This window comes from Garra rufa, chromosome 19 (assembly GCF_049309525.1).
Source record: "Garra rufa chromosome 19, GarRuf1.0, whole genome shotgun sequence".
In the NCBI taxonomy this organism is placed as follows: Eukaryota; Metazoa; Chordata; class Actinopteri; order Cypriniformes; family Cyprinidae; genus Garra; species Garra rufa.
The window spans coordinates 32,436,310-32,460,587 of NC_133379.1; the positions used below are offsets into that span (position 1 = coordinate 32,436,310).

General features: G+C 34.6%; 3 protein-coding genes across 4 annotated transcripts; 2 read left to right on the plus strand and 1 right to left on the minus strand.

Annotated features, from left to right (window-relative positions):
* Window positions 1-642: 642 nt before the first annotated feature.
* On the plus strand, window positions 643-14,179 carry ube2r2 (ubiquitin-conjugating enzyme E2R 2). The gene is made up of 6 exons (XM_073824450.1): window positions 643-1,333; window positions 1,608-1,808; window positions 5,258-5,344; window positions 5,482-5,579; window positions 6,996-7,130; window positions 10,615-14,179. Exons 2-6 carry the CDS (start codon window positions 1,632-1,634, stop codon window positions 10,868-10,870), a joined length of 753 nt encoding a protein of 250 aa, XP_073680551.1. The 5' UTR covers window positions 643-1,333; window positions 1,608-1,631; the 3' UTR covers window positions 10,871-14,179.
* A 3,215-nt stretch (window positions 14,180-17,394) lies between these two features.
* On the minus strand, window positions 17,395-20,746 carry nudt2 (nudix (nucleoside diphosphate linked moiety X)-type motif 2). 2 transcript variants are annotated; one of them, XM_073824913.1, is made up of 4 exons: window positions 20,617-20,738; window positions 19,303-19,595; window positions 18,990-19,116; window positions 17,395-17,871 (listed from the first exon to the last, which is right to left on the minus strand). In XM_073824913.1, exons 3-4 carry the CDS (start codon window positions 19,111-19,113, stop codon window positions 17,552-17,554), a joined length of 444 nt encoding a protein of 147 aa, XP_073681014.1. In that variant the 5' UTR covers window positions 19,114-19,116; window positions 19,303-19,595; window positions 20,617-20,738; the 3' UTR covers window positions 17,395-17,551. The 2 variants fall into 2 exon arrangements, with proteins under 2 accessions (XP_073681014.1, XP_073681013.1); XM_073824912.1 differs by lacking the exon at window positions 19,303-19,595 and having other exon boundaries at window positions 20,617-20,746.
* A 405-nt stretch (window positions 20,747-21,151) lies between these two features.
* rfesd (Rieske (Fe-S) domain containing) lies at window positions 21,152-24,003 on the plus strand. The gene is made up of 4 exons (XM_073825214.1): window positions 21,152-21,255; window positions 22,971-23,137; window positions 23,323-23,357; window positions 23,456-24,003. Exons 2-4 carry the CDS (start codon window positions 22,987-22,989, stop codon window positions 23,765-23,767), a joined length of 498 nt encoding a protein of 165 aa, XP_073681315.1. The 5' UTR covers window positions 21,152-21,255; window positions 22,971-22,986; the 3' UTR covers window positions 23,768-24,003.
* Window positions 24,004-24,278: the final 275 nt, after the last annotated feature.

Sequence of the window (24,278 nt, forward strand, 5' to 3'; positions counted from 1 at the left end):
TATTATTATTATTATATTATTATATTTTTTATTATTTATTATATTATATATTATTATTTGAATGGTATAGTGTATAATGTTACAAAACCTTTTATTTCAGATAAATGCTGATCTTTGGATTTTTTAATTCATCGAAGAATTCTGAAAAAAATGTACTTAACTGTGTTAAATATTGATAATAATAATAATAATAATAAATGTTTCTGAACAGCAAATCAGCATATTAGAATGATTTCTGAAGGATCATGTGACACTGAAGACCGGAGTAATGATGCAGAAAATTTTGCTTTGCATCACAGGAATAAATTACATTTTAAAATACATTCAAATAGAAACCAGTTATTTTAAATAGTAAAAATATTTCAAAATTTTACTGTTTTTGCTGTACTTTGGATCAAACAGATGCAGGCTTGGTGAGCAAAAAAAAAACTTTTGACTGGTAGTGTATAACGCATATTTATATAATTGTAATATAATATATATTTGTATGTAAGTAACAGGTACTACCTGTGTAACAACACATATGTTGTGTACAATAGTTCTCCATGAGTATTTACAGTTGAGTGTCCTGCGTCATGACGCACTGGCGTACAGACGTGTACAGGCACGCACTATGATAACCGGAAGCATCAATAGAAGCGATTGAGAAACGGCGAAAGAAATCATCACCTGTCGATTGCGTCCATATATCTCTTCTGCGCTCCCATTAATCTCCATATCCCACTTTCATAACACCCATACCCTTTCGTTTATTCGCTGTCGACTCGGTCCGGACGGATAAAGCAGAGCTGGCACTGCAATTCTTTGCGCAAACGGGGGGTTTTGAAGGTGCGTTATAGCCTCGCAGCAGAACAAATGTAAACAAGCAGCTGATCAGCTGTGCGGCCGAAGACGCGCAACGAAACGGCGTGATGACAGCGACCCGCAGGGTTTGACAAACACATTCTGCATCACATAAAGAGAAATTAGACATTTATTTGCATGCTATAGAGTTTTTTTTAGACGTTAGGGCAGTACACGAGGACAACTCCCAACCCCATCGCCTTCACCTCCATTGCGGGCAGCAGTAGAGACAGAGCAAACGGCTTGTTTATTTTTTTACTGGTTAGAAAGGTGATAAATGTATGTATTTGTCTTCATTTCTGACTGAAGATTGGATAACTTCACGTCTAAGAGGAAAAGCAACAGGATTCGAGAAATAACAAAGGAGAAATAAGGTTTACAGTCCCTTCTGGGCCCTAAGGAATAAATAAATAGCAGAAACGTATTAATATTTACATGAAGCTAGACGTTTAAGGCACCCGAATATCACATTTCCTGGGGAGCAGCACAGGTAATAAACAATGTATAAATATGTTTTTATTCATCAAAATGTTGTTGCATATTAAGTTAATCATAAAATTGTACAGAATAGTTTTTTTCCCCTTTCATTTTGCAATGTTCTTTACCTCTCAACAGAAAAATAACATGCATATATATTTTTCTTTTCAATACTTTTGAGCTTTTTAATAATACTTATATGTGTTATTAATAAGTACAGCAGATATAAAACGATTAAATAATATATTATCCTATTAAAAATAAACCAATTTTCATTAAATTCACAGTAAGGCTGAAGGATCAGGACTGTCATGGCACACCAGCAAATGCCGAGCTCTCAGAAGGCTCTGATGCTGGAGTTGAAATCCCTGCAGGAGGAGCCGGTGGAAGGTTTCCGTATCACTCTGGTGGAGGAATCGGACCTCTACAACTGGGAGGTGGCCATCTTTGGCCCTCCAAACACACTTTATGAAGGGGGTTACTTTAAGGTAAGCCTTGTATGGATTTAAATGACATTCTTGAATGCTTATCAATGAACTAGGATGTTGCGAGTCAGATATGCATGATAATATTTTTTTTTAAGTCTACCTCACAAACTTGTTCTCCCATGTTTTGCACTCTTAAGTTCTTCTTTCCCCGGTGGTGCGTTCCTTATAACTCTAGATCTCTATTTTTAGCCCTGACAGATATTAATGACATCTCGATATGAGAGCTAAAACGAGAAGGACAGTGCGTTTCAACCATATTCCCTGTAGTCACTTATTCTCCGTAGCGTTTTATTAACTGCAATAGTCGGTACTTTCAGTGACGCAGTCCTCAACTTTACCACCAAAAAAAAGTCAGCATTCCGTCAAAGTTATATTATTGTATCATAATATGCCACAGGTCACAGTCTTTGGTGAAGTTTTATTTATGAATTTAAAGGGATAGTTCACCCAAAAATGAAAATTCTGTTATTAATTACTCACCATAATTTTGTTCCAAACCCGTAAGACCTTTGTTCGTCTTCTAACACAAATTAAGAAATTAATAAATATCTTAATTTGTTTTCCAAAGAGGGTGAGTAATTAATGACAAAATTTTTATTTTTGGGTGGACTATCTCTTTAAGGTAGCATCATAAAATCATAAAACAGTAGTTCACCCAAAAACTAAAATTAGCTTAAAAAAAATTAATCAGGCTATCCAATATGTAGATAAGTTTGTTTCTTCATGGGAACAGATTTAGAGAAAAAACACCTACTCATCAATGGATCCTCTTCAGTGAATGGGTGCCGTCAGAATTAGAGTTCAGACAGCTGATGAAAACATAATAATATATCAACAATAAGTTATCAACATGACTCCAGTTCATTAACTAACATCTTGTGAAGAGAAAAGCTGTGTGTTTATAAGAAAAAAATCTATAATTGAGGCATTTTAAACTTTAAACTGTTGCCTTTACAGGTAATTCCCACATGAGTTTTGAGAAAGGATTATCACCTTTTGGTTCAAATAGTAAAACATTCAACATTCATGTGGTGCCATTACAGGCACATCAATTACACACTTCACTTTTAAGTCTTTATGTAATTAATGGCAAGTACCTTCGTAGTACCTCATAAAACATAACATCACCCTCAAACATTTTCAACACTGACTTTCAGTTTCCATCCTCACACAACTGAGCAACCCAGCAGCATAGTCTGGGTGATAAATGTAATCCAGCCTATTTTGAGGAAGATTACAGTATCTTTCTAAACACAGGCTTGGGTTCCACCCATCAATACAAAGTATTTAAAATTTGCAGGCTTCAGGAAAATGAATAGCATTTACAGTTGAGGTCAAAAGTTTACATACACCTTGCATCTTTTTATTTAGTACTGACCTGAATAAGATATTCCACATAAAAGATGTTTACACATAGTCCAAGAGAAAAAAATAATAGTTGAATTTTTAAAAATGAGCCTGTTCAAAGGTTTACATACGCTTGATTCTTTATACTGTGTTGTTACCTGAATGATCCACAGCTGTTTTTTTTTTTTTTTTTTTGTTAAGTTCATGACTCTGTTGTTTGTCCTGAACAGTTAAACTGCCTGCTGTTCTTCAGAAAAATCCTTCAGGTCCCACAAATTCTTTGGTTTTTCAGCATTTCTGTCTATTTGAACCCTTTCCAACAATGACTGTATGATTTTGAGATCCATCTTTTCACACTGAAGAAAACTCATATGCAACTATTACAAAAGGTTCAAATGCTCACTGTTGCTCCAGAAGGAAACATAATGAATTAAGAGCCTTCAAAACTTTTTGAATTTAAAGATCAGTGTACATTTTCTTCTGTAGCTTCTGAATGGTGGTACTAAATGAAAAAAATATTATATTGAGGCAAAATAAGAAAAATGTACACACCTTCATTCTGTTCAAAAGTTTACACCCTGGCTCTTAATGCATTGTTTTTCCTTCTGGAGCATCAGTGAGCATTTTAACCTTCTGTAATAGCTCCCTCGGTTGTTCTCAGTGTAAAAAGATGGATCTTAGAATCATACAGTCATTGTTGGAAAGGGTTCAAATAAACAAAAATGCTGAAAAACCTGAACAGCGAGCAGTTTAACTGTTCAGGACAAACAAGGGACTCGTGAACAACTGTCACTAAACAAAAACACAGCTGTGGATTATTCAGGTAAGAACACTATCAAGAATCAAGTGTATGTAAACTTTTGAACAGGGTCATTTTTATAAATTCAACTATTATTTACTGTGGACTATATGTAAACATCTTTTATGTGAAATATCTTATTCAGATACATACTAATTTAAAAAAATAACATGCATTTTGCATGATTCTGCAAGGTGTAAGCAAACCTCAATTGTATAATTTATTTCAAATATAAAGTATATTTTCTTTTTTTGTTAAGTATACAAGGTTTCCTGTGAAAATTCCAGTTTTTCTAGCTGCAAAGAGTTGACATTTGCTCCCATTTATTTCTAATGATGGCTAATGGAGGAAGTTAGATTAGATCGGGTTTTAGCTTTCTAACGCTAAATGCTTTGACTGAGACTGGTATCTTCATTCACGCTGTCACAGTCACGATGCAGTCTGACTTGAGCACTAGCCAGTTCATGTAGTCTGACACATAATCACCAGTCAACAGCAGTGGATTTCCACTAGCAGAGAAGATCGCTCGTGTTTACAGCAATAATTCACTCATAAATGACAATTCTCTTATTATTTACTCAGCCTCATGTCATTCCTTTCCTGTAGGACTTCTTTATATTATGTGAAGCACGAAGAGAGGTGAAATTATGACTTGAGGCTTCACTCTGGAGGTTTCAAATTTTCAGAAAAGATGCAGAAGCATCATAAAAGTAGTTTTACGACTTATGCACTATATTCCAAGTCCTATGAGTCATAACTTAGATTTTTGTGGGGAAAAGACTGACATTTAAATTATCAGTTTTATTCACTGCCAACTTCCAAATGAACAAATCATGGGTTTGTAAACACGTGAGGGTTAGTAATTAATGACAGAATTTCATTTTCGGCTAAACTGTTCCTTTAAAACAGTACTCGTGGCCATAGCCACATAACCTAAAACTGCTCTCACAAACATGCAGTTCTTAAAACTAAACTCAAAGCCACGATCACTTTCAAAATCACTATTGTTATAATAACCACAATCACAACACTCAGCACAAAATGGTACTGAAGAGAGTGCAGCATTTAACACAGCACTGCACTGTTTAGTTGCATTGCGCTGTTGTCTCAAGCGTGCTTTTGGCACCACATCAGAAACCTGATGAAGAGTACATGATGTTGAGATTCATGAGGATTATGTTTATATGAGCCCTTTTAGTCTAATATGTCCTTTCCATTTTTGGACTGATTAATAACGGCTCATTTACTAGCTATAATACGGCTCATATGCGAGCTAATAATGTTTCACTGTCTCTTTCCCCAGGCCCATATAAAATTTCCTATTGACTACCCTTACTCTCCTCCGACATTTCGATTCCTCACCAAGATGTGGCATCCAAACATCTATGAGGTGAAAATGCTTGTGTATGCCTGTTTAATGCATGTTTACTGCACCATTAAACGGATTACAACAGCTTAAAGCTTACATTTGTAATCATGTAGTAACAATGCTGCCATTGTTGCTTAATGTACATTTCTCAACCCCAGAATGGCGACGTGTGTATTTCCATTCTTCATCCTCCTGTGGATGACCCTCAGAGCGGAGAGCTGCCCTCAGAGCGATGGAACCCTACACAGAATGTCAGGTATTATAGTGAAAATACCTACAGTTGCACTCAAATACAGTTAAACGTTTACATACACCTTGCAGAATCTGCCAAATGTTAATTATTTGACCAAAATAAGAAGGATCCTATAAAATGCATGTTATGTTTTTATTAAGTACTGACCTGAAAAAGATACTTCACATAAAAGACATTTACATATAGTCCACAAGAGAAAATAATAGTTGTAAGTTATAAAAATGACCCTGTTCAAAAGTTTACATACATTTGATTCTTAATACTGTGTTGTTACCTGAATGATTTAGTGATAGTTGTTCACTGTATGATTTTGAGATTCACATTATCTTTTTACATTGAGGACAACTGAGATACTCATATGCAACTATTACAAAACGGTCAAACACTCACTGATGCTTCGGAAGGAAACACGATGCATTAAGAGCCGGGGGGGGTGAAAACTTTTTGAATTTTAAGATCAGGGCAAATGTAACTTATTTTGTCTTCTGGGAAACATGTAAGTATCTTCTGTAGCTTCTGAAGGAAAGTACTAAATAATTATATATTTCTGCTAAAATAAAAATGTACATATCTTCATTCTGTTCAAAAGTTTTCACCCCACCGGCTCTTAATGCGTCATTTTCTTTCTAGAGCATCAGTGAGTGTTTGAATCTTCTATAATGGTTGCATTCAGTTGTCCTCAGTGTGAAAAGATGGATCTCAAAATCATACAGTCATTGTTGGAAAGGGTTCAAATACACAAAAAGGCTGAAAAACCAAAGAATTTGTGGGACCTGAAGGATCTTTCTGAGGAACAGCAAGGGACTCATGAACAACTGTCACTAAACAAAGAAAAATCATTTGTGGATCTGTGGATCATTCAGGTAACAACACAGTATTAAGTATCAAACTTTGTAACCTTTTGCACAGACATTTTTATAAATTCAACTATTATTTTCTCTTGTGGACTATATGTAAATGTCTTTTATGAAATACAATATCTTAATCATGTCAGTACTAAATAAAAAATAACATGCATTTTGCATGATCCCTCTTATATCTCTAAAATAATTAACATTTGGCAGATACTGAAAGGTGTATGTAAACTTTTGACCTCAACTGGAAATGCTGCTCTTTTAAACTTTCTATTCATTAAAGAATCCAGGAAAAAAAAAATGTGTGACACTAAAGACTGGAGTAATGGCTGCTGAAAATTCAGCTTTGTCATCACAGGAATAACTTACATTTTAAAAAATATATACATATAAAAAAAACTGTTCTTTTAAATTGTAATAACATTTCACAATAGTACTGTTTTTACTATTTTTGATCAGATAAATGCAGACTTGGTGAGCACAAGAGACTTTTTTCAAAACATTTCAGAAATCTTAAAGACCCCAAACTTTTGAAAGGTACATTAACGTGTGTGTTCACTTGTAGAACAATCCTGCTGAGCGTGATCTCACTGCTGAATGAACCCAACACCTTTTCTCCTGCAAATGTGGATGCCTCGGTCATGTTTCGCAAGTGGAGGGACAGCAAAGGCAAGGACAAGGAATACGCAGAGATTATAAGGTACGACCACTTTATCATTTAAACGACTTCCGTGAAAACACATACTCCGCTTTTTCCATCAACTTACATTAAGTTTAAAGGTCAATCTGCAACTTTTTCTCCTGCTGTTTGACTTTTTTTATATAAATATGAATTTACAATATTGTGCTTTTTTGGTTTGCTTCACCTCACACTGTACAAAGTACATCAAGTACAGATGGATATGATTAAATGACTAATATACTATTAAAGGATTAGTTCACTTTCAGAACAAAAATGTACAGATAATGTACTCACCAACTTGTCACCAAAGATGTGTCTTTCTTTCTTCAGTCGTAAAGAAATTGTTTTTTGAGGAAAACATTTCAGGATTTCTCTTCATATAATAGATATGTATGGTGCCCCCAAGTGTGCACCATAAAATGCAGTTTAAATGCAGCTTCAAAAGGCTCTAAGGATCGGTTATTTTCAAAACAAATTGAAAATTGATATACTTTTCAATCTCAAATGTTTGCCTTGTCTTGTCTCGAAATCCTGAAATGTTTTCCTCAAAAAACTATTTCTTTACGACTGAAGAAAAAAAGACATGAACATCTTGGATGCAACATGCTAACACAAAAATCTCGCAACTGTATAGTAATGCTTCAACAGCCACTCAGAACACCTAGTAACAGCAGCAGCCTGGCACCCAGCTAGCACACCGAAGCATTGTGCGCGACTTCTTCAGGAAATGTTAAAATTTAATTATACCACTGATGTTAGCTGAGATCTAGCTTAAACATTGACTGAGGCCAAATTTTGGCCCAACACACTTTCATTGCACCATCCTACTGAAGTTCAGGACATACTGCTCTGACTGTCTTTATTTCCCTTGGGCAAGTAAACATTAGTGAAAAATGTTGAACTTTTCCCTTATTGACATTCTTTTCCTAGAAAACAAAGTCTCTTATGCTCACCAAGGGTACATTTGATTCAAAATACAGTAAAACATTAATATTGAAAAATATTTTAAATAAAATTTAAAATAACTTTTTAGCAGCCATTACTCCAGTCTTCAGTGTCAGGTCAATGTTGAAAATGCATGTTCTGCTTAATATTTTGTTGGAAACTGTGATCAAGTTCAAAGAACTGCATTTATTTGAAGTAGAACTTCTTGGTAAGATTACAAAGTATCACTGTTGATCGTCCTTACTGAAAGAAAATCTTACTGACCCTTGGGCTGGACAATAATTCGATATCGCGATAGAATTTTTTTCAATAACGGTGATACGATTTTTAAACCCTTTTCCGATATTTCGATATACATTTGCATATATATATAATTTTATACATTAGCATGTCGTCACTGAATGACGTTCAATGCTCAGCCGTCAGAAAAAGTAGAACAGAATTGCGTGATGACGTACATCACAGACACGCTGCCAGCGCTCAGCAGCAGTAGTTGGTAAAGCTCCATCGCGGAAAGTTTTAGCTACAAAATGAGTACCCCTGACCGCAATACAGATGTGGATGAACAAGCTTCCACAAGTAAGAAGGCAGACGAAATAGTTGATACGACAGGAAAGACTAATTCAGTGGTGTGGAAGTGGTTCGGCTTGTTAAAGGTTGTATCAGCGATTTCTAGCCTAAAACATAAAGTGTCAATTTCAGCTGACCTTTCTTCACGATCCGCTCGCTGCCTGCCCCATAAATTGTCTGTGAAAAAAAACGCGTCTCTCTGGTCAGCCTAGGGTCCGAGATATGCCAAAAAAACAATCGGCGCTATCAACTATTCCACAGATAAACAAACAGTGTTCCAACCAATCAGCGTCAGGGGTTTGGTGTTGTGGACTTTCCTACTGGTGCTGGGATGTGAGGGAGGCGGAGCGAAAGTCCACAACACCAAACCCCTGACGCTGATTGGTTGGAACACTGTTTGTTTATGTGTGGAAAGGTTGGTAGTGCCGATTGTTTTTTTGGCATATCTCGGACCCTAGGCTGACTAGAGAGACGCGTTTTTTTCACAGACAATTTATGGGGCAGGCAGCGAGCGGATCGTGATGAAAGGTAAGCTGAATTTGACACTTTATGTTTCAGGCTAGAAATCGCTGATACAACCTTTAAGTTCAGATAAACTCTGCCATTGGTAAGTTATACACAGTTCATGCAAATGTTCGCCATAATATCAGCGCTGACCGCTTCAAATAGATTTTCAAAAAGGCTTTGACATCGTTAAATAAACATGAGCACTGCACGTTTCACTGTCAAAATGTGGCACGTTTTTTTTTTTTAAATGAATGTGTCTAAAAAGGAAACTACTGTATTCAAAAAAGTTTCTGTCATTTTCATTTAATTTTTACTATAATTCCTTATAAAGTAATTCATGACCACTGCGCTACTTTGTGTCCAAATGTTACCAGGAAAATGCGGGAAACAGCACCTTCTTCTGGAAGAAGATTAATAATTAGTTGGCCTAGTGACATAATTTTTATTATGATTTCTTTCCCCCTTTTTAAGTGATTTTATAGGGAATTAATTTAGTCTTTAGTCAAGACATACATATTTGTATAGATTATTCACAGTTCTCTCAATTAAATAAGCCTGTTCTAGTTTAAATGGAAATATATTATTGTTAATAAGCTGAGTCTGAGAGTTTTATTTATTTGATAGTTTATTTCACATTTCTTGTTTGTAAAGGCTAAATACAAATAAAAAGTGAACCTTATTTTTTTGTACTATTTTTATTTCAAAAATATATAATTTTAATTGGAGGAGCCTGGAGGTATTATAGACTTTGCAAATTCAGTTTGCAGACATTTGTAGGTACAGACATCCATTGTGTCTCCTCGGCAGTTTTCCTCGGCAGGCTTTTTAATATTGTCCATATCGATATCGGAATTATATCGTATCGACCGAAATTAAGAAATATATAATTTAATTTTTGCCATATCGTCCAGCCCTAACTCACCCCTAACTTTTGGTAGTATATATTTATAGAGAATGTTGTTACTTTTGCAGCTGTTACAGTATTCTTTAAAGGATTAGTTCACTTCCAGGATAAACATTTCCTCATAATTTTCTCACCCCCATGTCACCCAAGATGTTCATGTCTTTCTTTCGTCCATTGAAAAGAAATTAAGGTTTTTGAGTAAAACATTCCTGGATTTTTTCCCATATTGGGGCGAAACGATCAGTTATTTTGCAAAAAAAAAAAAAAAATACAAATTTATTTACTTTTTAATCCCAAATGCTTGTCTAGCACTAGCTTATTTAGAAAATGACAGATCATTTCGCTATTCCTCAGCTAAAGCCATTTGAAGCTGCATTGAAACTGCAATTTGGACCTTAAACCCATTGGCCACCGTTGAAGTCCACTATATGGAGAAAAATCCTGGAAAGTTTTTCTCAAAAACCTTAATTTCTTTTCAACTGAAGAAAGAAACGAAGACATGAACATCTTTGGATAATAAGGAAGTTAACTAATAATTTAGCTGATTTACTGACACTGTCTTTGCATTGTACACAGGAAGCAAGTGATGTCCACTAAGGCAGATGCAGAGCGAGATGGAGTTAAAGTACCAACGACGCTAGCTGAGTACTGCATCCAGACCAAAGTGCCTTCCCACGACAGTAGCTCTGACCTGCTCTATGACGATCTATATGACGACGACATAGAGGAGGAGGATGACGATGACGACGAGGCAGAGGCCAGTGGGATTGGCAGTGAAATGGCCGGGGACTGTTTTGGCGATGAAGACGACTCTGGCAACGAGGAATCTTGACCTCCTTCCACCGTTTCCGTGACACTGACCTTCGCCCTCTCACTATTCTTTACCCTGACAGCCTCATGTTTCAGATTCTCTTCTCCTGTGCTTAAAGCTTTCGTTTTTCACTCTGTTCCAAAAAACTCATTACTTCAGATCTCTGTCTTTTTTAGCACCTTCCCGTTCCTAAGTAAAGTTCACTATGGGTTCATAAAACCAGTCATTTCACATCCCACCTTCTCCTGCCTCTTAACCTCAGGGCTTTTGGATAAACAGAGCTTGTCAGGCCACCTTAAACGTGTTCATTTCATTTCATTTTTTTTTAGGGCTAGTTCCTTCAAAAATTAAAATTCTGTCGTGATTTACTCACCCTCATGTTCCAAAAGAATTTTGTGAGATGTACACTCAAAATTCAGCTGGAAAAAAAACTGTGCTATGTAAACTCAAAATTTAGAGAAAAAAGTCAGAATTCAGAGATGTAAACTCAGAATTCAGAGAAAAAAAAAGTCAGAATTACAAGATCTAAACTTAGAATTTAGAGAGAAAAAAAATCTGAATTGTGAGATGTAAACTCAGAATTCAGAGTAAAAAGTCAGAATTGCAAGATCTAAACTCAGAATTCAGAGAATAAAGTCAGAATTGTGAGATCTAAACTCAGAATTCGAAGGAAAGTCAGAATTATAAGATCTAAACTTAGGATTCAAAGAAATAAAATCAGAATTGTGAGATGTAAACTCAGAATTCAAAGTAAAAAGTCAGAATTGCAAGATCTAAACTCAGAATTCAGAGAATAAAGTCAGAATTACAAGATCTAAACTCAGAATTCAGAGAATAAAGTCAGAATTGTGAGATCTAAACTCAGAATTCAAAGGAAAGTCAGAATTATAAGATCTAAACTTAGGATTCAAAGAAATAAAATCAGAATTGTGAGATGTAAACTCAGAATTCAAAGTAAAAAGTCAGAATTGCAAGATCTAAACTCAGAATTCAGAGAATAAAGTCAGAATTGCAAGATCTAAACTCAGAATTCAGAGAATAAAGTCAGAATTGCGAGATCTAAACTCAGAATTCAGAGAATAAAGTCAGAATTACAAGATCTAAACTCAGAATTCAGAGTAAAAAGTCTGAATTACGACATCTGAATTCAGAATTCAGAGTAAAAAGTCTGAATTACGACATCTGAATTCAGAATTCATAGAAAAAAAGTCTGAATTACGAGATCTAAACTCGGAAATTCAGAGGAAAAAAAGTCAAAATTACAAAATGTAAACTCAGAATTACAAAATCTAAACTCTGAAAAAAAAACTCAGAGTTATGAGATGTAAATTCAGAGAACAAAAAAAGACTGGTTTCAGAAGGGGAAAAGGCCAAAAACTCTCGTTTATGCTTCACGCCATTTATTCTTGCATGTAGCACCCAAATGCAGTCTGCCAGTTGGAATCAAGAGCGCCACACAGATTTAGAATAACATGAGGGTGAGTAAATAATGGTAAAAGTTTAATTTTCAATCAAACTAACCCTTCAACCCACACATGAGCTAGTTACACCTGGTAAAATCACCAACAAATGAATGTTTTGTTCATTTCCCAAATTTCTTCAGAACTGTCTTTACAGTATAGGGCTTCACTGATTCCACTATATGTACCAAAATTCCCACTTAGAAAGGCAAGTATTCAAGGGTGGGAAAATGGAGAATGAATAGACTGTTTCCTTCTCATAAAATTTAAGTGTCATCATTTTGACCAGCCATCCACATCAGCAGGGTCACCTTCACAGCCACATCCTCTTACGCGCAGCTCCTACCCCCAAATCACTCAAGCTTTTTGAGCCATTAAATCACAGTGTCAGATTATATGGCACATGAAGGTGCTTTCAAGTGCTCAGCAACACTAGCATTCAAACTACTTCCAGCACACCTTCATTTCGCTGACCCAGAAACTGATGAGACTGTTGATGATGTCCCACGTTTGGCCCCTGATATTCGATCCACCAATTTTGGCTGAAAATAATTATACTGTTATGCTTTTAAATGTAAACACACTCTAGGTAAGTGATCGCGTATGAGTGTCCGAGCAGCTGTACCAAACCATTTCCGTTTCTCACCGATTTTGGCGATAATCTTGGATTTTTTTTTACAATGGGGTTAGAGATCAGTGACTGCTGAGGACATTTCGCTCATCGGTGTGAGCCCTCTTTTCATCCCCGGTCTTATGCTTTTTTTGCATTGGCGACGGTGCCGCCATGGGCCGTAGCTTTCAAAGCATGCTTGTGTGTTTTAATGTGTTTTATATGATGTGTCAGTCATCCAATGAGGCACGTGAATCCCTAAGGTCTCTTTAATGGGTAGACCTTTATGCACATGGGGTCTCAGGTACACCTTTATTCCCACAAACCAGCCAAGGACACGGATGCTGATTCCCGGTCCTGCGAAACCCCTCCGGAAGGGAGTGTGGATGTGAGGATCGTGAGGGATCGGTGCTCTCGTACTCTCTTGAGCATCATGAACTCACTGAACTATCTAGAACAATCGTTCCCGGCTCAATCGCTCCCTTAAACTTCTGGACTACGGGCCGAAAGGGCTCAACAGGGACGTGAATCGATTAAATCAGACTGGATTTTACACATTCAGCAAGAGACTCTTGGTGTATTACACCCCTGTGCACAGCAAAACAACCAAGCTCATTTCGAAAAGTGTTGTGACGTTAGTCGACAGTGGAGTTGTCTTGAAGGATTTTATTATTTGTGTGTCATGAGTGTGTTTTTAATGTTTCATTAATGATTTTTTTTTTGTTTTTCATATGCTATTCTTTGACAGGATTTGTGGTCCTGACTCAGATCAAAACGACCGAAGTCATTATTTGCTCTAAGTTGAAAGCATTTCCTTTCTCTTGTAATGTTGTTAAAGGGAAGATCATTCTAGATATTCACATACGGAAGAATGGAAAAACAGTAAGAATGATTCTAAATTGATACCCATTTCAATTCTGAACATAAGTATTTGAGTTCGGGGTGGGCGGGGGGTGTCCGGTATGATCATTTTAAGACTGTGCTTGTATGATCACAATACAATTCATTTTTGTTTGTGTGTATGTACAGGAGTTCATGCTCCTTAGCAATTAAACCATTAGACAACACATTTAGAGGTGCTTTCAGTTTATGACGGTGTTGCTATTGTTGACTAAAACTCTTAACAAAAAAATGTGTTAATTGAAATAAAGCTAAATATTAGATGACAAATTTAAACACATAATTTTAAATTCTAAACTGAAGTTTAAAGGATTAGTTCCCTTCCAGAATCAAAATGTCTTGATAATTTACTCACCCCAATGTCATCCAAGATGTTCCCTTCTTCAGTCGAAAAGAAATTAAGGTTTTTGAGGAAAACATTCCAGCATTTTTCTCTATATAGTGGACTTCAATGGTGGCCAATGGGTTGAAGGTCCAAACTTTAAAGGGCTCTGCACGATCCCAGCCATGGAATAAGGGTCTTATCTAGCTAAACGATTGATAATTTTTTTTTGTTTGTTTGTTTTTATTGATTTTTAACCACAAATGCTCACGCATTACATAATCACCCATGCATGACGTAAGCAAAAAAAGTCAAACGCCCTTTACAAAAAAAGGTAAAATAACATTGGGCGATTTTTAAGTTGGAGGAGAAAATTAGTTTTTCGCACTATCCTACCTATTTGAACCGAAATATTTTATTAGATTATTCAGAGATTCAATATTTTTTTTTTTTTTTTAGAAAATGGCAGATCATTTCGCTAGATAAGACCCTTATTCCTCGGCTGGGATCGTGTAGAGCCCTCTGAAGCTATACTGAAACTGCAATTTGGACCTTCAACCCCGTTGGACACCATTAAAGTCCACTATATGGAGAAAAATCCTGGAATATTTTCCTCAAAAAACCAAGAAGAAAGAACTGAAGAAAGAACGGCATAAACATTTTGGATGACATGAGAGTGAGTACATTATCAAGAAAATTTAATTCTGGAAGTGAACTAATCCTTTAAGTCAAAGTACTAAAAAAACTTAACTAATTAAAGAAACTAATAAAAAAAAAGCACAGAACACTTTAACTAAAATTAAATGAAAATATAAAAATAAAAACTTTCAAAATATTCAAAATATTTCTAAAAACTATAATAGAATATAAATAATACTTAAACAACATTGATTTTTAAGCTTTTTTAAGTTTTTGATTTACTGGTTTAATTAAGGTTAATATTTTAGGACAATCTGCATGATGCAGCAAAATAACTTGCATACAATTTATACATTATTTCTGAGGGACCCTAAATTGCAACATCGAAAAACTGTACAGTATGTGGAGAAACGTTTGTGTAAATGCGACAATGAGATTGGATAATGAGTGTGTATGTATAGAAATGACCGAAAATCCTATCGTCTCAATACTTGCCTTCTTAAAGTAATTTTTTTTAGGTTAAATACAGTGTGAGTTTTATGAGGCACTGTTGATTACAACAGAAAAGATTTTTTTTAAAAGTTGACATATTTAAGAAAAAAAAAAGTTGAAATTATGATTTTAAGTCGCAATTACAAGATAGTCGAAATTATGACTTCTAGGCCCGGTTTCACAGACAGGGCTTAGACTAAGCCAGGATTAGGCCATAGTTCAATTAGGACATTTAAGTAATTTTTATAAACATGCTTAAAAAAAAAATATTACAGGGGCCTGTACCATGAAGCCGGATTAGCTGGCTAGCCAGGTAAGTTTCAGTTTAGTTTGCACCAATCCTGGGTTTTAGGTACCATGAATGTGGCTTGGTTTTTAGCAGCGTTCATTGCCATAGTAACTTACACTCCACGGCTAACCTGCTCCAGGGCAGGTTATGTTCTGGATTAAAGATCTAAAACTGACATCGGACACAAAAAACGTCACTTCCCTTAGTTTCTCGTGCTGCAAATTAAAGGTCACTAGTAAAAAAAAAAGAAATTAGTAAATAAAATTTTGACAAATAATGGTCTGGCTTTAATGATAAATACTTATAGTTATTTTATATGATTTATATAATTATTAATCCATTACACACAAGCAATTTTAGTTTAAGAGTTATTGTGAATCATTTACTTTTATACAGATCGTATGTAATATAAATAAGGTGTAGAATCAATGTATATATATATATATATATATATATATATATGTAACCCTGGACCACAAAACCAATAAATAAGCTTTCTATTGATGTATGGTTTGTTAGGATAGGACAATATTTGGTCGAGATACATCTATTTGAAAATCTGGAATCTGAGGGTGCAAAAAAAATCTAAATACTGAGAAAATCACCTTTAAAGTTTTTTTCAAATTAAGTTCTTAACAATGCATATAACTAATCAAAAATTACATTTTGATATATTTACAGTTTTACAAAAAATCTTCATGGAACATGATCTTTACTTAATTTGCTAATGATTTTTGGCATAAAAGAAAAATCAATAATTTTGACCCATACAATGTATTTTTGGCTATTGCTACAAATATACCCCAGTGACTAAAGACTGGTTACTTAAATACACTTAACACAATTCACTTGTGAGTGCACTGATAGAGCAAGATAATATATTTTATTTGTACTCTTTTATAAACAAGTAATTTTTTTCAGTTTAAATGCGTTTAAATTCATCATATTCTTCAATCTCTTAAACTTTAGCTTACTCGTTAACATTCAACCAAGGCTTGTGATTGGCTGTTTACCACTGATGTCACACATTCATGTGCATGTGCTCCACAAACTCAGGATCAAAACCTGAGTTGACAAAGAAAGTTGATGATCAGCATCATGGTACCAACAAAGCTGGATTGGAGTGGTTTAGTTTTGTCAACTCGAAATTAATCCTGTAACTCTGAATTTGTTTAACTACCATCATGGTATAGGCCCCAGGTGTGCATCTTGAGACAAAACAAAGGCACTGATATATTTTAAAAATCAATCAGTGCAATTTTATTTCAGTTGAAACAGCTCAGACTTACATTTTAGTCTAGGACTAGGCTTAAGCCTTGTCTGTGAAACCGGGGGTCAAAAACATAAACTTTTTATCTCATAATTTCGATTTGTTTAATCTCATAATTCTGATATTATAAGTCAGAATTTCAACTTTATCTCATAATTCTGACTTCTGAAGTCATAATTCCATCTTTTGCTTTCATAATTATGACTTAAATATGTCATAATTTCTACTTTGTAAGGCATTTTAAGTATTCTGTCTTATGTGGTGGAAACAGACTTTCATACATAATCCACGTAGCCCTGTAGTCTATCAATTTTAATTTTTTTTTTTGTCAGTGTGTCTTTTTATTGTTGGGCTTCTCAAAATGATTTTCCGTGGTAATTAGAGCATTAGAGATTACCTCGTATTGAACCCGGAACATTCTTTGGAATGAATGGCAGCTTTGTTTTGTTTGTTGGTGGAGATTTAGAGGTTGTGAGTTTGTCGTAACATTTTTAACTACTTGGAAGTGGGCTATTATGAATTCAAATTAATTTCAGCTTAGCAAGAAGAGACGCAAAAAGGACAGAAGTCAAATGTCTATTCCAACAGTTAAATTTCATACAACACAATCAGGTCCTCTTTTAAACCGTCATTAAATTTTACATCCTAAAACGATTTTATAAAGACGAGTGCAAGTATTCAACTCTGTCAGTGTCTAAATGTCAAAACCAAGTGTAAATGTTACTGTTTGCCCTGTGTTTCTAGATACCGCTGTGCTGCTGTAAGTGTGTCCTGTAAGTCCTGGTATTTTGCCAGCTTGCAGGCTTCCTCTAGTTTGGCCCAGCGGTAATCCTGGTGTTCGTTTGAGAGAATGACCTGTGTGCTTGGGTCACGGAGCTCAGCCAACCAGTAGAGGACCTCTTTGTCCTTTCCACGGACCTGATAGTGCAACCTCTGCAGGAAGCCATCGACCATACGAAGGTGATCTTTACGTAAACCCGCTTCTTCCTGTGTCTCTCTCAAGGCGGTGGTTAAGTCGTCCTCTCCAGGATCAACATGACCTTATGGGGGGAGGATAATGTTATTCTTTTAGTAACAATACTAAGAAATTGAAACCACATACACTACCAGTAAAAAGTTTTTGAACTTTTTAAGTTTTTTTTTTTTTTTTAAACGTCTCTTCTGCTTACCAAGCCTGCATTTATTTGATCCAAAATACAGTAAAATCAGTAATATTGTGAAATATTTTTACTATTTTTATTTTAATATTATAAAATATTTGTAAAATAACAGTTTTCTGTTTAAATATAAACAGAAAAATAAAAAAATTATAATTTTTTTTTTTAAAGTTGACATAATTAAGAAAAAAAAGTTGAAATTATGATTTTAAGTCGTAATTACAAGATAGTCGAAATTATGACTTCTAAAAACAAACTTTTTATCTCATAATTTAAACAGTTTTCTGTTTAAATATAGTTTAAAATGTACTTTATTACTTTATGTACTGTGATCAAAGCTAAATTTTAAGCATCATTACTCCAGTTGATTTGCTGTTCAAACATTTATTATTCTATTTATTATTATTATCAATATTTAAAACATTTGAGTGCATTTTTTTCACCAAAGAAACCTAAAAAATTATATTCAGCTGTTTTCATCATAATAATAATACATGTTTTTTGAGCAGCAAAACAATATTAGAATGGTTCATGTGATCGGAGTAATGATGCTAAAATTGCTTTGAAATCACAGGAATAAATTACATCTTAAAATCTATTCAAATAGAAAACGGTTATTTTAAATAGTAAAAATATATCAAAATTTTACTGTTTTTGCTGTACGTTGGATCAAATAAATGCAGGCTTAGTGAGCAGAAGTTAAAAAAAATTTAAAATCTTACTGTTCAGAAACTGACTGATAGTGTATCTTCAACTGATTTGCTGTTGTTAGGTCATGTGATTTAACTATCAGTATGTGTTGCAGCTGTGGTTGTGATTTTTAGTTTATCAATGTTTTACACACTCATTTTCTGTGTGTAGAAATAAGCAATATGTTGAAAACAAGCTACAATATTCTTTTGAATTGTCAGGACTAAAGGTAGAGCTTGTGGTTTAAAGAGACATTGACATTCAAATGAGTTTAACACAGTAAAAGGATCATGAGAAGCTGTGAGATGCACCTTTGGGTGGGGTCCAGTGGTGTTCTCCATAGGATGTCTGTAGCAGCAGGTACTCTATATTATCAGGGGGAGGTTGCTGGGCCAAACGCCGGAAAATGACAAATCCACACGCCCTCAATGCCATAACCTGGAAATACAGAGTCAAGTAAAGCACATGCAACAGTGTATTATAGTTTAAATAAAATATTTTGCTTTCTAAATTTAAAAAGATTAAATGATACATGTCTGTGAAGTACAAGCAAAAGCTCATGTCTTTATTAAACTGATACTTTAAAAGTTTACATACATTTGATTTTTAATACTGTGTTGTTACCTGAATGATTCAGTCTTTTTCTTTTTGTTTAGTGATAGTTGTTCATGAGTCCCATGTTTGTCCTGAACAGTTCAGAAAAATCCTTCAGGTCCCACAGATTATTTGGTTTTTCAGCATTTTTGTGTATTTGAATCTTTACAGAAGGTTCGAACACTCACTGATGCTCCAGAAGAAAAAACAATGCATTAAGAGCAAGGGGGTGAAAACTTTTTGAATTTGAAAATGAGGGTAAATTTAACTTATTTTGTCTTCTGTGAAACACAAGTATCTTCTGTAGCTTCTGAAGGGCAGCGCTAAAAGAAAAAGAAAAAATATTTAGGCAAAATAAAAATGTAATTCTTTATTATGTTCAAAAGTTTACACCCCCTGGCTCTTAATGCATCGTTTTTCCTTCTGAAGCATCAGTGATTGTTTGAACCTTCTGTAATAGTTGCGTATGAGTCCCTCAGTTGTCCACAGTGTGAAAAGATGGATCTCAAAATCATACAGTCATTGTTGGAAAGGGTTCAAATACACAAAAATGCTGGAAAATCAAAGAATTTGTGGAACCTAAAAGATTTGTTTCTGAAGAACAGTGGGTTGTTCAAGTGATCAGGACAAACAAGGAACTCATAAACAGCTATCACTAAAAAAACAAGCCTTGTAACAACACAGTATTAAGAATCAAGTGTATGTAAACTTTACATTTTTATTATGTAACTATTATTTTCTCTTGTGGACTGTATGTAAATGTATTTTATGTGAAATATCCTATTCAGGTCAGTACTAAATAAAAATTAACATGCATTTTGTATGATCTCTCTTATTTTAGTAAAATAATTAACATTTTGCAGATTCTGCAAGGTGTATGTAAACTTTTGACTTCTAGTGACATCTGAAGAGCCAAAAAACTACCTGAAACTACTCTTTTATTCCTTGATTTGTAGAAACCCTGCTGAGAAAACCATTTTAAACTAGATCTGTTTGCTGGTTTTAAGTGAGTTTCAAAGTCAACTTTACTGTCATTTTTAACATGACTGAATGAAAAACGAAAGAGTCCTTCAGGAAACAACATTACACAGTTTGGGCTTCAGACTTGTAAACCACCTAATTTAAGATGGTTTTCCCACAGGAAATGTAAACTAGAAGTCTCCTGAATGCATTTTAAGTCCTTTAAATACAAATTGTGGGTTGTAAACACTACTTAATGAAACTGGACTCGCTTATGTGCAACGTTAACATGCCTGTATTTCCTATTCTTAGACAAGATAGCAGGCTAACACCATTCATTAGCCACTCTTAAGCTATCGCTTAAGATAAAAACATTTCACTTACGTCTAGCTGGTAACTGAATGCCTCTTTTTGTTTAAAATGGATGCGACATAACCTGGCACATTAATAAGCAAATTTCACATGGAAAAGAGCTTCGTATGCTAGCTACTTCTGTTTTGACGGCGCAGCTGCGTAGGTGCAGCGTACAGCTGATGTTCAAGAATACGTACTGAGAGTCGATTTCTGATTGGTTGCCTCAGTGGTAATTTAAATAATAGAAGTCTATCTTTAATTGTTTGTTATAACAGATATAAAAAGTTATTTGATGGAGAGGATTTTTTAAATATAAAAACAAAGGTGTTAAAATTATTATTTTGGAATAAAATGATATTACGCGCAGTCCTGATGGATATAAAGGCAAATTACAATTATGTCCAACTTTTTAAAACGTCCCTTTTGATATCATAGAAATTGCAGTGTATTTATCTGTCAGTTAGTAGTGTGTCATTGAGTTTTTACATTACACAATGATAATGTTAAACGCACTGAAGGGGTGCTGATCTGAGGGACTGATAGGGCTGAAGGCAGCAGCCGGTGTGCTTGAGATAACGCGATCCTCTGCAGACGACTAGAACAAACTTAAACCATAACGTTACACGACGCACGTTTCACAAGATTCACAACGAACGGGAGCACGACAAGGTAAAAAAAACTGCTTAAAATATTTGCTCAGTGACCTCCATTTATGTTCAAATGTTCAAAAGTTAAAACGTTAATTTAAAAATGTAAATGATATATTGCAAATATATTTTGATACATGTGTTAAATACTTGAGCATTTTGTCTATGGTAAACTAGTTTGACACGTGACAGGCATATCATAGCTATTTTATCTTGTCATAATAGACTTTTAGTACTATTTTAAAGTAGAAAATACTGTTTATATACAATCATATATTATTAAATTTTAATTCTGTATATTTTATACTATTTTATATTCGTATGGGTTATATAATCTTTTACAAACACTGGCATATGGAATTGTGCCAGTATGCAGGCAACTAGACATATGACATAAATCAAAAGTATATTAAATACAAGTAAAGCATCTACTTTAATTTATTAACTTTTGTGAAAATAAAACGTCATGTCATTCAGTGTAACATATATCCATGTGAAAATGAAATAATATATACTTATTCTGACCTGTTAGTATTAAGACAGGCCTATAAAAAAGAGTAAGGGATCATACTTAATTTTATTATATTTCAAATGATTAAAACTTAAAAATGTAGGTTCCCATTGAATTCTACACACTAGCAGTCAAAAGTTTTTAAATGTTTTTTAAAGAAGTCTCTTCTGCTCACCAAGCCTGCATTTATTTGATCCAAAGTACAGCAAACTTAGACATATTTTTACTATTTTAAATAACTGTTTTCTATTTGAATTATTTTAAAATGTGATTTATTTCTGTGATTTTAAATCTGAATTTTTTGCATCATTACTCCAGTCACATGATCCTTCAGAAATCATTCTAATATTCTGATTTGCTGCTCAAAAACATTATTATTATGTTGAAAACAGCTGAGTAGAATTTGTTCATGTTTCTTTGATGAATAGAAAGTTCAGAAGAACAGCATGTATCTGAAATAGGAAAATTTTACAACATTATAAATGTCTCTATCATCATTTTTTATCAATTTAAAGCATCCTTGCTAAGTAAAAGTATTAATTTATGTAAAAAAAAATATATATATACAAACTCCATGATTTTGAACGGTATAGCGTTATGTTACAATTTTGTTTTATTTCAGATAAATGCTAATCTTTGAATCTTTCTATTCATCAAATTCTGAAAAAAAATGTACTTAACTGTTTTAAATATTGATAATAATAATAATAAAAATATATATATTTCTTGAACAGCAAATCAGCATATTAGAATGATTTCTGAAGGATCATGTGACACTCAAGACTGGAGTAATGATGATGAAAATGTAGCTTTGAAATCACAGGAATAAATTACATTTTAAAATATATTCAAATAGAAAACAGTTATTTTAAATAGTAAAAATATTTCACAATATTACAGTTTTTACTGTATGTTGGACCAAATAAATGCAGGCTTGGTGAGCAAAAGAGACTTCTTTAAGAAACATAAAAAATCTTTCGACTGGTAGTGTATATGGGGACCAGAACCTGTTTGGTTACCCACATTCTTCTTTTGTGTTCAATTTTTGTGTTCATTTCTGGGTGAAACTGGGTGAACTCTCCCTTTAATTCCTACTAACACAACTCACTTTCAAACAAACACCTGCTAAGTTGAACTGAAGAACCAAGAACCGTGCATTTATGTAACTTCAACACCTTAATTTACGTAAATGGTATTCATATAACATTGTATTTATATTTTCACAGAAACCACACCACATCCATGGATAAAAACAAGCCTTCTCGTCTGTATTTTATTGGCAAGAAAGAAGATCTCATTCAGGCCAAGAGAACGACTGTGAATCTGGATGGAAGAGACATTCTTATTATATATCATCAAAGAAAACTTTATGCAATGGACCTGCAGTGTTACCGTGAGTAGCATGAAAAGCGTCTTTGCTTATTTCTCTGCACTAGAGGGAGACAAAGTAGCAGATTTAGCATTTAGGATATGTGCCAAGTACAATTCCAGAGGCAAAAGCCCAGATTCAAAAAGGCATTTCCTCAAGTCAGCTCAGTGCATATGCTTGCTAATGACATTTTTTTTTTGTTCGTACAGATGCTGGCAGTAGTTTAGAGCTTGGAGATATTGAGGTAAAGCCATTGAATTCATTCAGTGATCCATAGATGCATTTGACACACATTGATACCTCTCATGTGAACTCTGACCCCGTTTAATCTTTCATGCGCAGGAAATCCACAACAAGCTCTGTATTGTGTGCCCAAAGCACAAGTATAAGATCACTCTGGCTGAAGGTGAGGGGTTATACAAGGGCACCAACCCTGCAGATGAAGTCCCTACTCCACAGTGGTTTTCCAAAGGCATAAAGCAGAGAGTACACAAAGTGACGGAAGTAGACGAAGACATCTTTGTGACGTTGTCCAAATGCCCCGGGTGGGTTGAGTCAGACTATTATCAGACTGAGAAGGGCAGGGCAGAACTGAGGAAAGCACAGGAGTCGGAGGATGCAGAAGCAGACGTGAATGCAGATGAAGACGTTTAGTCTGGCAGCAACAGTGAGAACGAGAGCTTCGGGGATCCTAAGGGGACTGCATATATTAAGATTGATGATTTCAGAGTCAGTCTGCATGAATGAAACTGCGATTTGACATCATGGATCAAAATAATATCATAGGCCTTTTTTGTGTCATTGCTAGGATCTTTCTACATCTCTATGATTCACAGTGATGCCTGTGCTTCAGCTCAATTTTGTTGGGTTTTGCAAAAAGAATCTCTGGAAAAAATAAAAAATGTGCATTTAAAAAAAATACATTGTAGGAAAATATATATCTACAATTATTTAATTGAGTGTATGTACAGTCGCGGCCAAAAGTTTTGAGAATTACATAAATATTGGAAATTGGAAAAAAGTTGCTGCTTAAGTTTTTTTTTTTTTTTTTTTTGCCTTTATTATGATAGGGCAGATCAGACAGGACAGGAAGCGAAGTGGGAGAGAGATAGGGGGCGGGATTGGGAAAGGTCCTCGAGTCGGGACTCGAACACGGGACGCCCGG